Genomic DNA, 16,229 nt, shown 5'->3' with positions numbered 1-16,229 from the left:
TGTGGAAATCTTTAACACACAAAGATTTCTTACGCATCGTGTAAAAGAGTAGCTCTAAGGTTTGACACAAGGCAGCTTACAGTTTCTTCACCAGTGTAGGAGAGCATAAACTGCAACAGCTACAGATTCCCTTGCATAATTCAGCCGTCTGCATTGCAGACATCTGATAGGAAATCGTCCACAAATTTGGCAGAGGGAGGATGACAAAAGCAGCTGTTTCTCCCTGTAATCACAGGTACAAATTTGCAACCATGTTGGTTGCATGTTCGCTTCATAGTCATGATCGTCATAGCCATCAGGCCATGCCCAGTTCTCCAGGTTTCTGCTTTAAAAAAAAAAAATTAAAAAAAATCACTTCATGAAGGATCGGGAGCTCAAGAAATTTTATGCATCCTCTTCCCTCTGGCTACTTACTCCCACCGAACCATCCCTCTCCTCCTCACTAGCAGCACTGCCCACCCAGGTAAAACTCCAGATACTTAAAGATGTTTCAAGGCTTGATGCTTTCTTATAAGACCAGGAGGAGCAGCTTCAACACCTTTAATATGACATTGAATTCTGATTTTCAACAGCTAGAAATATGTGCATGCATACACAAATTCAGACCCCCCCACCTCACTACTGTACTTTTAAAGGTAGGTTTGATTTGAGCAAGTATTACATTGCTTAGGGAGCAGTGACAAGCAAACAGCGTTATGGCTTTACAAAAGACAAAGCCTGCAAAGGGTCAGCCTGGAAAAGACTCTGAGGAACTAGAAATACAGAATTAGAAGGAAAATACTTCAGCAGTTTGGATTATTGCAGTCATGCTACATTTCTGCAGTTGCAGCCTGACGCCTCGGCTGTGTGGGCTGCACAGTTCATCCCAGTGACAGGAAAGCAGTACAGCATCTTGTCCCCACCATTATCACCATCTCACTGGCATTACCACAAACTCGCAGTGCAGTCAGTGTGTGCAATTATCTGTGGAAATCCAATCCCAGCATGTGCACGCAGAAGAAAGTCCCTGCATGCTTCCAGCAGCGATTCAGTGTGAAGTGGAGGCACCAAATGACTACAAATCAGTCACCCCTTCTCCTATCCATATGACTTGCTGAGGTGGTAGTGACCCCATCCCAGCCGTCGTCTCTCGGGAGCACCTCGTGCATGTGCTGCAGAGTGCACACAGCAGGCACAGGTGTCCCTGTGGGAAAGAAAAGCCTCAGGGCACTGAGAAGAACAGAGTAGCACAGTCTGGGTCACTACCAAACGATTCAGACAGACACCAACAAACTCCTGAGCAGGCCACAGGAGCAGGCCACCACCACAAACTCCCTGACATCTGCCTGGTACGCAGGGATGCACGCTGAGTGAGCCAAGCCTCACCTCCCTACTTGATCACCTTTGTTGTAGAGATGAAAGCATCTGAAATCCAGTTCTTGATTGTCTTTTCTACGCTGACGTAACTCTTTCCCCCCTCCCTGCATCACTGAATCTGCTCAGCAGAAGACAACTCATAACAGCTTTAGACAGTTACAGTACAAGTTCAGATTATTTATTTATTTTTTAAAAAGACAGTCAGATCATTGCATACATAATATAAATCAGATCAAACTGAGAAGAGAGCTTAACCAAACGTATCCTTCGGGAACACTGCCTGCGTCCATGCCGTATTCACAGCTCTGGCAGAAGGGTTACCTTCAGCCACCAACAGACCTCGGCAGGGGAAGGCTCAGCGCAGAGCGGGAGTAACACCAAGCAGGTCCTGCAGGCTGCCTGCACGGGATTTAAAAGATGACAGCTCTGATGACCCCCTGCTTAACACATGCTTCTGGCTTCATTTCTGGTCACACCGGAGCATATGTTCTTTTGATGTAAAAGCTCAGGGGAAAGGGTGAATATTCTCCAAGGCTAACCTCAGCCACAGGCTGTTACCTCCCAGGGGTCCCTGACAGTTAAGCAAGGAGAGACATTTCTGCTTTATCTTGCCCTCAAGAGTGTGCTTTCTCTGTTTTTCACCCTTCAGGCAGCCCTCGCCAAGCTGGGCTCCCAAAATTAGCCTTCGAAAAATATACCCCCATCTTCCACAGCACAGACTCCAACACGTGTCCAGGAAAGAGCTTTAAGCTAACCACCATTTTTATTTAAAATAAACTAACAATAAAAGTTACATGGTTCCTTATTTCCATTCCAAATCTGGCTTCAGCTTCCAGCTGTTGGAAATTACACTGCATGTATATACTCTCTTAGTCAAAACTATATGGTGCAACTGGTGGAAATCACTGTTGGGAGACGATGGTGCCTCCTACCACCGGCTCTTGGGTGGGAAAACAAGTGAACAAAGGTGGATCAGCTGGCATCGGGAGATATGCATTACACTTCCTACACCAGCTTGGAGGAACATGGCCCTGAGTAGGTGTTGAAAATTAATCTTTCCCTATTGAAACGTGAAAGAGAGAGACAACAGAATGGCTGCCTTAAGGTGAAATTGTTGAGAGATTATGAAAAATACCACCAGAAGGTTTCCTTCTCAATTAAACCATAATTATTCCACATCCAAAAAAGATCCCCCCTTTCTCCATTGCCAGAAGATCAACAAAATTTTGCCTGGGGAAGGGAAGAGAAGGTGCACTGCTTTCCCTCACACTCTTACCCCACTAGGAAAGACTTTATACTTTGGATCTAGTGACGAAAATGCCAGAGAACAGAGACTAGACAACATAGCTGTGAATGTCCAGCTCAGGAAAACAGCACAGCAAGCAAATGATTGCCTAGGATGCAATTTGTATAAAACATCAGCAAAATGGATGCAATGCAAAAAGATCTTCCTAAGAAAGGTATGTCCCAAAGTGCATCAGCTTAAGGGGCAGGGGAGTAAAAAGCAATGGTACCATTGGCTATTACTGTGAAGATACCAAAAAAAGTCAAGTATCAGGAAGGGATACTATACAGGATGTATACTTTTTGTCCAAAATCAGAGCAAAAGTGGTTACCAGCTGAGATGCATTCAGCTACTTAGAAGTGTGCTGGGATGCTCACTAATCACAAGCAGTTGGGACCCCAGAAGACACACCTCCACCATCAGCATAATATCTCAGTATCAAAGCAATGGATTCATTTATTAATAACTCAGAAAGACAGCACCACTTGCCAACTCACCATCTGAAAGGGCACACGGAGCAGACAGGCAGGCAGGCAAGCAATCTTTCACTGTAGGTTTCTCTGTTCATTGTTTGCCCTTTAAAGTAAATTCTCTACCTTCCACAGGGTAATAAAAATTGAAGCCATAAAGTATTTAGGAAGATAAACTTGATAATGAAAACTCTACTGGTAATGACTGAAGTAGCAGAGATACTGTAAGGCACTTTCCAAATGAGAGCTCTGCACCGTATATTAAGCTTATCCAGGCAAGGAAATTAATTTATTTCAGAAGAAATAAACCCAGTGCTTAATTCCTAAAGCTAATTCCTACTGTTAACCCATCATTAGAGGCAAGTGAAGTAAACCTGTAAAAATAACTTATACTTCACTCCCATCAGAACTTACAACGAGCGTTAAGGGCTTATACGTACACTGGGGTCAAACTTGTGGGAGGACAGTCAGCCAATTCACACGCTCAAATGTGGACTTTCACAGCTAAAATTACAGAAGTCCTTTAAAAAAAACCAACTCTGAATAATTTACAACAGATACCCAGAGAAGGGAAGAATGGGGCGAACCTCCCTTCAGCTGTCACCTCTCAGCTGCCCCTTGGACCTCTGGCAGCCACAGCTACTCCTTTGCAGTAGTCTCAGCTAGTCGGTAAGGAGTTTGTAGTAGAGAGGGAAGGTAATGCAAGAAATGAGGCAGCAAATCCCCAAAGAAACTAGTGTTCCCTTCACGCCGCCTGCCACACATTCACAAGAAGATTTTTTTTTTTTAATTTGAATATCCTTTGCAAATGTATTCTTTAATAGAGAAACTAATTGCTCCCTATTGGAGATAAGCATACAGGGATGCACTTTGAACAAATCCCCCAAATTTCACAAAACCCAAGTATCCACATTTCAGCTCCTTTCTTTCCTCCTTTACTACTGTCCTGCATACTGCTCTCAATACCCACAACTGCTAGCAAGTAAGTTATTCAAAGTACATGCCATGTCCCCAGAACAGCACCATGGTACAGAGCAAGTCGAGATCCAGCCCGAAGGCAAAGTACACACAAACACCCCAAAAGTCTGGTTTTGCTACTCTTCCTGGTATGAAGCCGAAGCAGAACAAGCCAAAGCTCCTCCCTTCATGTCTCGGCGCAGGCTGTAACCAGGCTGCAAGTCATCAGCTCTAGCTGCAATAATCTTGAGCTGTCTGTGTGCTTACCCGGTGGCAGATGGGGTTTCCTAAACTTGAGGGCCAAAGCCTGATTGCCTGCCACAAACCAGGGAACGCCAAAGGCATCGTCCTATTTCCTTTGTGTTAATCAAGTCTTTGCAACGTTCAGTTACAATACGCCTTCCCTATCCCAATTCTTGCAGTACTGGAGCATCGCACAGTCTGGATGTGGCTCGCTGCATTAAACTCCCATGCAAGGTTAAATGTTATCTCCACTTCTCAGATTGGAAACTGAGACAAATATTTAGTGACTTGGGTCACACAATTGTACAAATCAAAGCAAGGCAAGGAACGAAACTTTTACATCTCCAGGCCTAGGCTATCGCTTTTATTACCGGATCATCCTTTTTTATGATTTTACTCTGCTCAAAGAGCACAAACTGCTTCAAAAAGACAATCATCTTACACAAACTGTGTGCTCTAGTATCAAAAGACTGACACAAAAGAGGCAATGGACTCTGCCATTACTGTCCTCACCCTTTTCATTAGGTATCCTATCAAGTTTTACTGCACAAGCTAGTTAATAGGTTTTTTATACTCTCCACATTCCTATTTATATTACGCACCACTAAAAACCCATATTGACTTTTATATTTCTTGAGAGTTTAAAAATAAGTGGGAGGGTCATTAAAGGAAAAATCCATGTCAGGTTCTTAATTTTCCTGGTTTGCTGCATTTTCAAGAACTCCTGTTTTAATGGGTGCCTAAAATCCTCTATTGAAAATCATTGCTGTAATTAGTTTAATGAGGCAGCTCATTGCACTGGCAGGTCATTGCACTGAACTGTTTACACTCCCTAAGATTTTTGGTGATACTCAAATATATGTAATATCAAGCAACATCCTGTTGTAGACTTACATGCTTTTAAATATTGATGAACCTAGTCTGAGTGTGCCAGTCCTCTGAAATCAACAGTCAGAACTTGCTCACTTCCGTGGAAGCAGATTCAGGAGCAAAGAATTCACCTGTTTCTAACTGGTTTATGCAAAGAATGTATCTATTCCAGGAGCCTGCCAGTAACATACAGCTAAAAAGTACATACATACAATGAACAGAAAGTTGGCACAATTTACACTTGTCCAGGGAAGCATTTTGTTATACATTCCATTAAAAATGCATTAAGGCAACACTAAAGTTAGGTGCCTAAGGGATGCAAGAGTCAGGAAACGTGATGTTGAAACCAAAGCAGATCTCTTCACCTACCTATCCAAACTCTTAAACAGCAACATTCATCATCTGAGTGCCCTGGCACAACAATTCAATCTTTCAGTGATTAGGATATTGCAACAGCCCATCCTGACATCTGCACTGCTTTACCACGAAACTCAGCAGAACTAGGTACTGTCTATGACCTATATAATGGTCCAGAAAGTCTGCCTTGTTCAAAGCTTCTCTAATTACTCTAAAAGCAAGGAGAGCATTTTCACTGGCTCTAGTAGGAACAGGACTGAGCCCACAGCAAGCACCTCGACACGTGCATGTCTCTTTGTGTCTATCATGCCATGGACTAGTAAGCATAGTTATATCAACTGGATGTGGCATCTGCCAAGCTTCCAAACACATGACCTGCCTTACGCACTACAAGCTTCCAGTAACCCTTTCAGGTTGCAGCCGATGCAGCACAGAATTGCTTGCCTTCATTTTCTTCTCTGACTACAGCATCACTGAGTAACAGGCACAATTGTTTTTAGAGTACGACCCATACGGAAAGTCCAATTTAAGAAATAGAGTTCATTTGCCAGGTTGGATTGGCAAAGCTTATAAAGACCTTTCAGGAAACTCTAAAGCAAACCCCTGACCGAGGGCTACATCCTGCCAAGATTCCGGCTTCCAACTCCCTGCTGTTTCGCACAGCTAATGCGTATTTTGAAAACACAGCTCTTCTCTGCAACTTCTTCCATTCAATAAGCTCTTCTCATACAGAGTTATCTTCGACTGATCAACATTATACAACTGGAAACAACAGCACAGAGCGCAGACATGGAGGGACACTGGAGTAGATGCTATTATTGCTGCTATTGACGCTCTTCCTGGGGAGGTACCTGAGACCCCTCCATGAGGATACCAGCCAGACGCATGGCTTTTCTGAAACACTCAATTTGGCTGATGCGAAGGCTAAGGCCAGAAGGCAGAATTTTGGTGATGGAGCATTTTCCTCCCAAACTAAACTGATGCCATCAGCAGACAGGCTGAAGCTTCTTATGAAGAACTACCACTACAAGATATTAAATAAATTAAAGGGGCTCCTAGTACAGACCTAACAAGGACAGCTTCCCAGCTACCTACTGTTTGTCATCATCCTAGAGGCTGTACATCTGAAGGCAGATACCGAAAGCTCCCTATCTAGCCATGGAACGCAGCCAATATTTTATTTTAAAAATCACAAATGTCAGGTATGACAGGGACAAGTAAAAATTAAAGGATATTTCCATCCATTCCACATTCAGTGTTGCTTTTTGTTCGGATAACCCACAAGCCTTTAACTTCTAGTTAACTGCATTGGTTTGCATTTAAAAAAAATCCTTGATTGAATTATGGAAAAACATAAAGGTTTATTTATTTATTTATCATCAGCTGCCAATGTTAGGCTGCTGCTGACCTGTGCTGGAAATGCTATTTTTTCAGGCTGCACAGTAAATTAATTCTTCAGCCTTTTCAACTCGTGGCCTTTCTGTTGAGGCTGCCAACAGACATAGCAATTAGTGCACACTGCAATGGTAGCTTGCTTTCATAAAGAGCTTTCATAAGGAACCAGTGGGGGTCTGAAAGGGAGACATTCATTTATAGTTGTAAAACCCAGTTTGAAAAAAAAACAGATTTGATTTTGTGCGCATATTTTGGGTTTGCTTTACTTTATATTTAAAGCGAGCAATGGATTCCTACATCCTAATGTCACCACATGCAGCAGTAAGAAACAAAAACAAGACCACTGAAACCAATGATGGTGCACTGGTAGGGAGAGATCCAAGTCCGCTGCTTGGTTAGAAGCTGGAGGCCTTCATCTGTATTGGGCTAATTGGTTGGCATTCTTAATAATGAGTCCATAAAGTGGCTTAAAACCTTGGGTTTTAATGCACCGGAGGAAGGAGGGAAGGGTGTGAAAAGCTGTTTTTCAAAGCTAAATTGATAAAACAGCTCCCTCTGCAATTAAAAACCTGCAAAGCTGAATAGTTGGCTTTGGAAAGCACCAACTGCGTAATGTATCAGGCTGGTTTATAAAGGGAGAAAAAATATCCAAGGACAGGAAAGGAATTTTGCAGACATTTCAACAACGCATCAAAACTATAGTACATTTTATCATCTCAAGATTTATTTTTGCCCTCTCCCCCATTGCGGGGGGAAATCAAGAAAAGGTTTATCAGGGCTGCATCTTCATAGCAGTTTCCAAAAACAAAAAAGGGGGGGGGGGGGGGAGAAAAAAAAAAGAGCACACTGCATTTTCCCTGCCTTTCCTCCTTATCATGGGAGGAAAATTGATGGCTCCAATATCCCACTAAGGGTATTGACATTTTTTCTAACCTTAAGTCTAGCAACTACAGCTTATTTAAAGTCTCTGAAGAAGTCCTGTGAAGAACTGGGAAGAAGACGGGTTTAACATGAATTGAAGCTTATGGACTAGGAAGAAACATTGCAAGAAACATATTTTAATAGTTTAATCCCTTAAAAAGCAAATGCACATTCACACTAAGAGTAGGCCCAAAGTGCTCTTTTCCCTCATTACCTCTGGCATCAGTACTGGACCATGAACTTTGTTACGGCTGACAGGGTATGGGGAACGCAACCCCAAGCTCTCAGAGGTGGCTGATGACCACCACTAATTAGCAATGAGGACTACTCAGATCAGTACTTCCTGAATGTACCCGGGGAGGCTACAGCTCCTGGTGGCACCAGGACATTAGTCTGCACGAGACTGCAGGAACAGGTACGCTTTGACACAAATGACATTGCTAACATTTTAACAAAACATAATGGAAAGTAACTCCTGTGCATGAAATGCAGACACTTTTAGAACCCCCTTCTGAAATGACTTTAATTTCAATCGTAGACTTTAAATACCCTTCAGTAGCATTTGAATTGACTTATCAGCAACTTGGTTAGGTTTATTTTGTGCAAGACTCGGAGATAAATGCTGTGAAAAATGTAGACAGGAAAATTCGTGGGAGTTTTTTATTCCTTTGACAAAAAAAAAAAGTCAGAAAGACAGGAACCTGCACTAATTTGGCAAATATCTTGCACAGAATTATTTTTAAAATTGCATTTGACTCAGGAAACAGTTTGATGGGGAAACTGAAAACACACACAGGGCTTTTTTGTGCTCAAGTGAGGCAGGAGCATTTTAAATCCCAGCGAGTCTCCATGTTACTAAAGCATTTAACAACACATGACTAGCAGCAAAACCCATATGCAGAGACATTCAGAACCCAGCTGTTATCTTGGGCATCTAAATACATTGATCAGCTGTAGGCACAGATATCAAGAAGCACATACGGACATGGCATCTTTATCCTCATTGCTACACAAGACTATCACAAGCTGCACAGGTGCCTTTATTTATGTTATGGTAGAGAAATAGCTTTGGTTGGTGCGATACATCTGCTGTTACAGACTCGGAAATAGGCCTGCTAACATAACTGTGCTATCTCGTGTTAGCAAATATGATCAATCCAAGTGAAAACTCCAAATCCTTTGGAGGAAAGGGCCATTTATTTGTTCTTTTGTATAGTGCAGGAGATCTCAGTTCATAACTGAAGTTTCTGGGTACAACAGCAACACATGGAAAAAACACTTTTGCTGTCTACAAGACTCCAGTCTGGATATATCCGGGATAACACTATTATGCTTGCCACCAGCAATTACAAAATTTCAGCAAAGTGCTTGAATAAGGAGCACAACGCTGCACACCCTTTGCAGATGGCTGGGGAGAGAGAGTGCCTTCAGACTCCTGGCTGGCTGAGTTGCTGTTTACCTATGCTAAATATTCAGATATATTGAACATCCTCTTAAGGGCTTTACGAAGGAGTTTCAGAAGGTTAAAAATCCTGCTTCGTGTCCCTAGTGACCTGCAAAAGAAAAGCAGGATGAACTCATTCTGCCTACCCACACTCACCCACATTTCTCAGGGCCAGCAGTAACAACTCAAAGCAGCACATCTTCTGATTAATGGTTGTGCTAAATTATTGCAGAAAAGGTATAAAGGTCTCTGATAGCAAGAGGTGTAAGTTGCATGCTGCAGACCTTCCTGATGTGTTTAAATCACACGTAGCTGCTCTACTTGAACCCAGTTATGCTAGGCTGCACTTCACACAAAATGCTGTGATACCTTTAATTGGGCTAGTAAGTGCAACTGATTGTAAATAATTATAGTGTGGTCCTCAGAGATGATCATTAGTAGCCACAGGCACGGAGACACAACTGGCCACATTCATCACAGTACCTAATTCTGCTGTTCACAGGTATTTAACAGGGATGCATTTGGTTCAGCTGTATCTTCAGCATTTGGGGGTGGGGTACATAACAGGCTTCCAATTCCTCACATATCTTTTAATACTACACTCTATTGATGTGTTGGCCATCTGACTATGCAATTAAAGCATCACTGAAAGAATTCTCCCTCTAATAAAAAAATTTCTCATGAACACAAGATTGACAGTATGCTAGAAAAACCCCAAGTCACGTGTACACTGCACGGTGACACAGGGTTTTAAGTACTTGCTAATTCCAGGCCAGTGGTGAAATCCCCTTGCGTATTCTTAGTTACACAGAAGTATATCCTGAGTTCTGGGCCAATTTTGTACATCTGTTTTAGTGATTTTTTTTAATTAATACATAATTTTTAGAAGTAACTTTCTCATCCTAAGATACCAAGGTAAAGTAATAAGTAAAACATCCTCCATTTTTACCGCTTCTTTTACTGGAGTAATTTATCTGCTGCTATTCATAAAATTACTCCATTAGCATGTTTAAAGAGTGCAAGGAGAAGATCTTTTAATCATGGAGATAACTGTTTATGATAGTTGTCTGTCGTTAATCAGTTTGCAAGTCTTACACTCTCTGCTGAGGATGCCCAGAGAGGATTCTTACACACACAGATCTTTTACACGTGGACAAGCTGGATTTTGCACATAGGCATACCACTACCACCTGAATGAAAATAAAATGCCCCAAATATTCAAGTTGCATTTAAAATGGAGTTGTTCTGGTAAGTAACATTCTTTATCCCAATTCCAAGCAGCTGGAACACGTTATCAGGAGATTGCAAAACCCAATTCAGGCATTTGATTTACTTTCAGAGCAGCATTTGCCAAAGTACTGTTGTACCTTAGCACAGAATGCTCCTTAGTACAAAACATACCTAGCTGGAAGTGCCCCTCACCAAATGGGTCACACGATATCATTACGCCAAAAACTGTATTATTTGTGTTTTAGATGATGTTAAAAAAACTAAGAACTGAACAGAGTCCTGTTCAGATTTATAACTAACTTGAATTTACTGTAAAAAATGGACTGTAGTGTGTATTCATCTATTTTTGATCTGACTTCCTAAAGGAATAAGGTTTGCAGGGCCAACTGTCAATTTCTTCCCCCTCTTCCTCCCAAATACATGACTGGACTCCTTTGCCCATTTACAAACTCCAAGAACAAGAAAGCTTTTAAATACCACTAAAACTCTGTAAATATACAGAGATCTGGGGCTACAGAGAGAGGACACTTATCCCAAGCCATTGTGCATAGGGAGGGAAAGGAGGGAAATTCAGCAGCTACATTTCTGTTTGGCAGCAGTTGTTCAGCCAAACCAACAAGTGTACAGCTCCTGAGGAGCAGCAGCCCGTGCTGTCGCTTGCACGCCAGGGTGCATGGAAATCTGGCGGAAGGAAGGATTTGGGTAACGAAGTATAACTCCTGAGCAAACCGGGCTTCATCAGTTCTGCTTCTTGTGCTATGGTTTTCAGACCAGGCGTTAATATCCGGTCCCACTTTCATTACTACAAATAATCCAGTGAACACAGTGACAAAACAGCAGCCAGTCACCTGGTGGATCAAATCCCTAGACATTTCATTGGGCAAAGGAAATTCATTATGGTATGTTTTTTCAAATGAGTCTTATGAGCAGACCTTCAAAAAAGGCATTTTGGAGCTAACTCCTGCTGGCTTAAAGGGAAGCAGGATTTCAGCCTCCGTGCCAAGACCCTGTGAACACACAGCCTGCCTCCAGAGCCCTAACCTTTAAATCCATGCCCATGAAAATTAACATCTCGCCCAAGCGCAACTGCCAGCACAGCAGCAAGAGGAGACAGAAGCTGTGTATCACCCAACATGGCAGATTTGAGCCTAAACCTTCCATTGCAGGCACAAAGAATTGTTAGAACCAGCTATGTGGCTGAAAGAACTTGCATCCTAGGTGAGCAAAGTGGTTAATGCACTCTTCCACCCAACAGCGTACAGGAGGACAACATGAAAGTGGCATGGCTGGAAGAGCTTTGTGAAAGCAATACCCCGGGCAACCCACTGCATTTTATTGCTCAAGCTAAAATGTCAAGTCATGAAACCCCCCCCCCCCCCATCCTAATGCATTCTCAGTCAAACAGTAAGTAGTATTACTACCAGATCTGCATTAGTTTTCAAAAGTTCTGGGGACTTTCTGAACTTAGAGCAGCCATGAGGAGAAAAACTTGGGAGTGTTGGTGGACTAGAAGCTCAACATCATCTGGCAACGCATACTCACAGCTCAAGAAGGCCAACTGTACCGTGGGGTGCACGAAAAGAAGCACAGCCAGCAGGTCAAGGGAGGGGATTCTCCTCCTCTACTCTGCTCTCATGAGAGCCCACCTGAAGTACTGCATCCCGCTCTGGGGTCCCCAACATAAGAAGGGCATGGAGCTGTCGGAGCAAGTCCAGAGGAGGGCCACGAAGATGATCAGAGGGCTGGAGCACCTCTCCTATGAAGACAGGCTGAAAGAGTTGGAGTTGTTCAGCCTGGAGAAGAGAAGGCTCTGGGGAGACCTTATAGCAGCCTTCCAGTACCTAAAGGGTGCCTAGAGGAAAGCTGGGGAGGGACTGTTTACAAGGGCATGTAGTGATAGGGGTAATGGCCTTAAGCTGAAGGAGGGGAGATTTAGATTAGGTATTAGGAAGAAATTCCCACCATGATGATGGTGAGGCACTGGAACAGGTTGCCCAGAGAAGCTGTGGGTGCCCCATCCCTGGAAGTGTTCAAGGCCAGGTTGGATGGGGCTTTGGACAATCTGGTCTAATGGAGGGTGTCCCTGCCCATGGCAGGGGGGTTGGAACTAGATGATCTTTAAGGTCCCTTCCAACACAAACCATTTTATGATTCTATGATAGATCAAGTTTTAGCATACTTCAGTACAATACGTAATGACCACCTCATATTGCCAGAGAACAATCTGCAGCAGAGGAGTGAAAATGCTCAGAATGACACATCAGCAGCCATGACCGAGGATTCAGGAGCTCACAGTTCTCAAGCTGAGTTGCTCAATCAACCAGAGCTCTGCTTTGAAAGCAAACAACACAGATGAGCCGGAAATGGAAAATCATGCTGTAAAATGATGAGTCCTCAGACTATTTAAGCATCATTACACTCTTCAGTCATGTTTTGACTCAGCTTACAAAATGTCTCTTCCAGCAGCACATCTCCATCCTAAACTTGAAGTCAGCAACTTCACAAATATTTCATGCCTTGTGTATTTAACAATCATCACAAACAAGGAAAGCCTGGACTTTTGAGTTCATGGCTCTATGAAACCTCCACAGAAAGTCATCATTGGTTCTGTTAGCAAACATTTGGCTCAGGGTACAGAACAGAAAAAACCAAACTCACATGGTGCATGGAACATCACTAGCACAGATGAATGATCTTTTATAAACTTGTCGAAGTCCTCATCAGTCAGGTGATAAACTACATTTTCTTCATCCGCCCAAGGAGTCTCTGGAGCCTGTGGCTGAGGTGCCTGTGGGCTACAAGACAAACAGACACAGCTAAAGAGCAGCTCTCTGGTGCTAAGATGTCATTTTTGGCAAGTGAGACTACAAACAACCACTTAGTGCAGATGTCTGTATGGGTATGACACACTATCCATACTGAATAGCTTCCACAATTGTACCCACCCAGAACTCATAAGCACTGAAACTCAGATAAAACTGGAGGAGGACAAAAAAAAAATCCACAAGAAGCTCATGCGGACAGATCAGTAATGGAAGGGGATGGAGCGAGGAGATAACCAGACTGCTTGGTTATTCCCTTATAGAAATCAGACACATTTTTCTGTTACTCCTTTACCCTCCTCAGCAGGATACTCCCTTTCTCACAGCATTCATACTCTGTAGTTCACAGGAGCCATTGCAAATATAAGAAAAAAGTAGTGAGCAGAAACAGTCAATCTAACCAGTCACCTTGAATACTGACACCACGATTAGGGCTGACAGAGAAAGGAGGTGGGGAAGTGTTGGGACCACGAGCTGGCTACACAGACCATTTCCTCAGGAATATACAGTTTTATCCTGAACAACACTATGACCTGGGGAAACATCGTTATGTCCTCACTCAGCAGTGGGTTTGTAGGCCCAATTCAGCAAAGCTACTCAACTGCATGCTTAACCTAAAAGATAAGTGACATGTTCTGCTGATTTCACTATGATTGCACATGAGTTTAACCATCTTTGATGGATCAGAGTCAGAAAGACCACTCAGACATGGTGGCAAATTTGGAAACTGAACCCAAGCTCCTCTGGACCAGTTCAGTGCTCATCATCCTGCCAAACAATTGTTCTTGGCTTTCATTAACATACATTGAAAAGAGAATTTGGCAGCTGTGAACTAAACTATGCTAATTGACATTTTATTTATTAAAGCAATGTTCACATAAAGGACACCCAAACATATGAACATTTGGAGCCAGACTTTGAAGCTATTTTATCCTTGCCAGTTGTAGTAATGAGTTCCAAATACCCCCCAAATTCCCCAAATTCTTTGGCAAAGTAGAGGTCTGAATGTGACCCCATGTCTGGTGAAAGCAGATTTACTATTTTTGATTAAAATGTGTTATTGTGTTAGTTGCCTGGAACAAGGAATGGCAAACGGATGATAACTCATTTATCCTGTCTTGCTCATTTCTAGGCTGAAAGCCTAGTTTGATAAAAAAAGCGCAGTAGAGATACACACAGATTCAGATAGGAAATTCTATTGATGTAAGCAATGGGTATGATCCAAGAATATTAAGCAATCCATGCAAAACTGTGATGCACACCTCTGCTGCTGCTTATGTGATAAATGAACCAAGAAACAAACATCAAAGCAAAGATTGGAGCTGCACTCGGCCAAGCAGCTGAAAGAGAAAAAGAGGCAGGTCCCCTTCCACAAGAGTTTACCCTCTAAAAGCTTAACAGATAATCAGTTTGCTTGTTGCCAAGCCTGTAAGAAAGCAATATTCTCCAGGTATCCTGGCAGAGCGAAGGCTTTCCAGAAAACACCGTGACAATGAATTTGGAAGGGGAGTTGGGTTGAGTAGGCAGAGCATGATGAACATGACACAGTGGCTACAAAGCACTGGGAAAACGCTGTGTTTAGCGGGGCCTGGCATGACCTATTTCAGTAAGGAATTAGTAAAGCAGGGCACAGGATGTTTATTCAAATGGCCCAATTTAAAATGCTGTGCATGCTAATAAGCCTACACAGGAGTTGGTAAGAAGCACCTCAAGGCCTGGAAGAAGCAACAAGCAAAGTCTAAAATGTCATTTAAAACTGAGACAAGGCACATCCAATGCCTGAAGACCAAAAATAGGATGACAGAAGTCTGGAAGAGTTATCAAGAGCTAATTCAATTAAGAACAGAGAACAAGTTCTTGATTTAACTGAGTAGCCGGTGCTAAGGAAGGGCCTGAGAGGAGTCTACAAAAACAGCAAGACAAACTAAGCAGCTACTGAAGGCAGCAAGAAGCTGCCTGAGTTGCCTACCATCCAAGCTGATACAGCTGTGTATCAGATTAAAAAAATAAAAAGGAAAAAGAATTGTGGTATGTACAAGATAGCATCTCCGTGTTAATAATGCTGTGTGCTGGAGTAAGGCTGTATGATGGTTTCTCTCTATCACCTCGTGAAAAACATCTGAAGCTCCCTAAGATAGTAGCTAGTGCCTATTAGGGAGATAAGAGAGGTTAAGTATCTGTAAGACTGATGCATTAGCACATTTCAGCATAAGAAAGAAGCACCTTCAATAAGTAGTAAAAGTGTTGGAGCACTCCAAACTAGCAGCTCTTGTTCTAAGAGAAAAGAACATGGAAATCATCCTTTCAATAATTTAAATAATTCTAACCTTTATTAAGTTATAGCACACCCTCCCCAAAAATTAGCACAGATCAACTACTCTCAGCACTTTACCAGTAACGTTTAGAGGGGAAAAAACAGGGAAGGGGGAGAGGGAAACCAGTTGTTTTACTGCACTGTGTACATAGTGTCCAGAAAAAATAGGTCACTTCATATGGCTCAATGTCTGCTGGATTCTCTTTCAAGAATCTACAATGACAGCACATGCACGCACAGTATAAAAACGCATTGAGTTTCCACATACACTCTGGCACTGCTGTGCCCCTGCTCCACAGAGTAATGTCTCGCGTCAGAATGACTTCCTGACATGACTTTAATATTATACTATTCTGAAATACAGCCTATACACCCTGCAACTATCTAATTACACTCTTTGGCTTTCCTAAAGCCCTTGCCATACCATTTGACTACTAGTACTGCAGATTCCTCAGCGTAATATAATATTATGCACAGATCAGATTTACCCTGTATATGGTTTTAATTGCAACATCAATTACTGGCAAAATTCAAGTATGCATAATTTCTCAACGTGCTTTCCTTA

At 42.6% G+C, this 16,229-nt stretch overlaps 1 protein-coding gene across 1 annotated transcript in view; it reads right to left on the bottom strand.

The window, feature by feature from the left end:
- PDIA5 (protein disulfide isomerase family A member 5) overlaps positions 1 to 16,229 on the bottom strand; it is a 104,348-nt gene that overhangs the window by 38,553 nt on the left and 49,566 nt on the right. Inside the window, exon 11 of the mRNA XM_075757065.1 lies at positions 13,187 to 13,323. Coding sequence (XP_075613180.1) covers positions 13,187 to 13,323 — 137 coding nt within the window. The remainder of the gene's footprint in view (positions 1 to 13,186; positions 13,324 to 16,229) is intronic.

Source organism: Balearica regulorum, chromosome 6 (assembly GCF_011004875.1).
Source record: "Balearica regulorum gibbericeps isolate bBalReg1 chromosome 6, bBalReg1.pri, whole genome shotgun sequence".
NCBI classification, from domain to species: Eukaryota; Metazoa; Chordata; class Aves; order Gruiformes; family Gruidae; genus Balearica; species Balearica regulorum.
The sequence above is the reverse complement of the archived record's forward strand: the minus strand, read 5'-3'. Positions and strand labels throughout refer to the sequence as shown.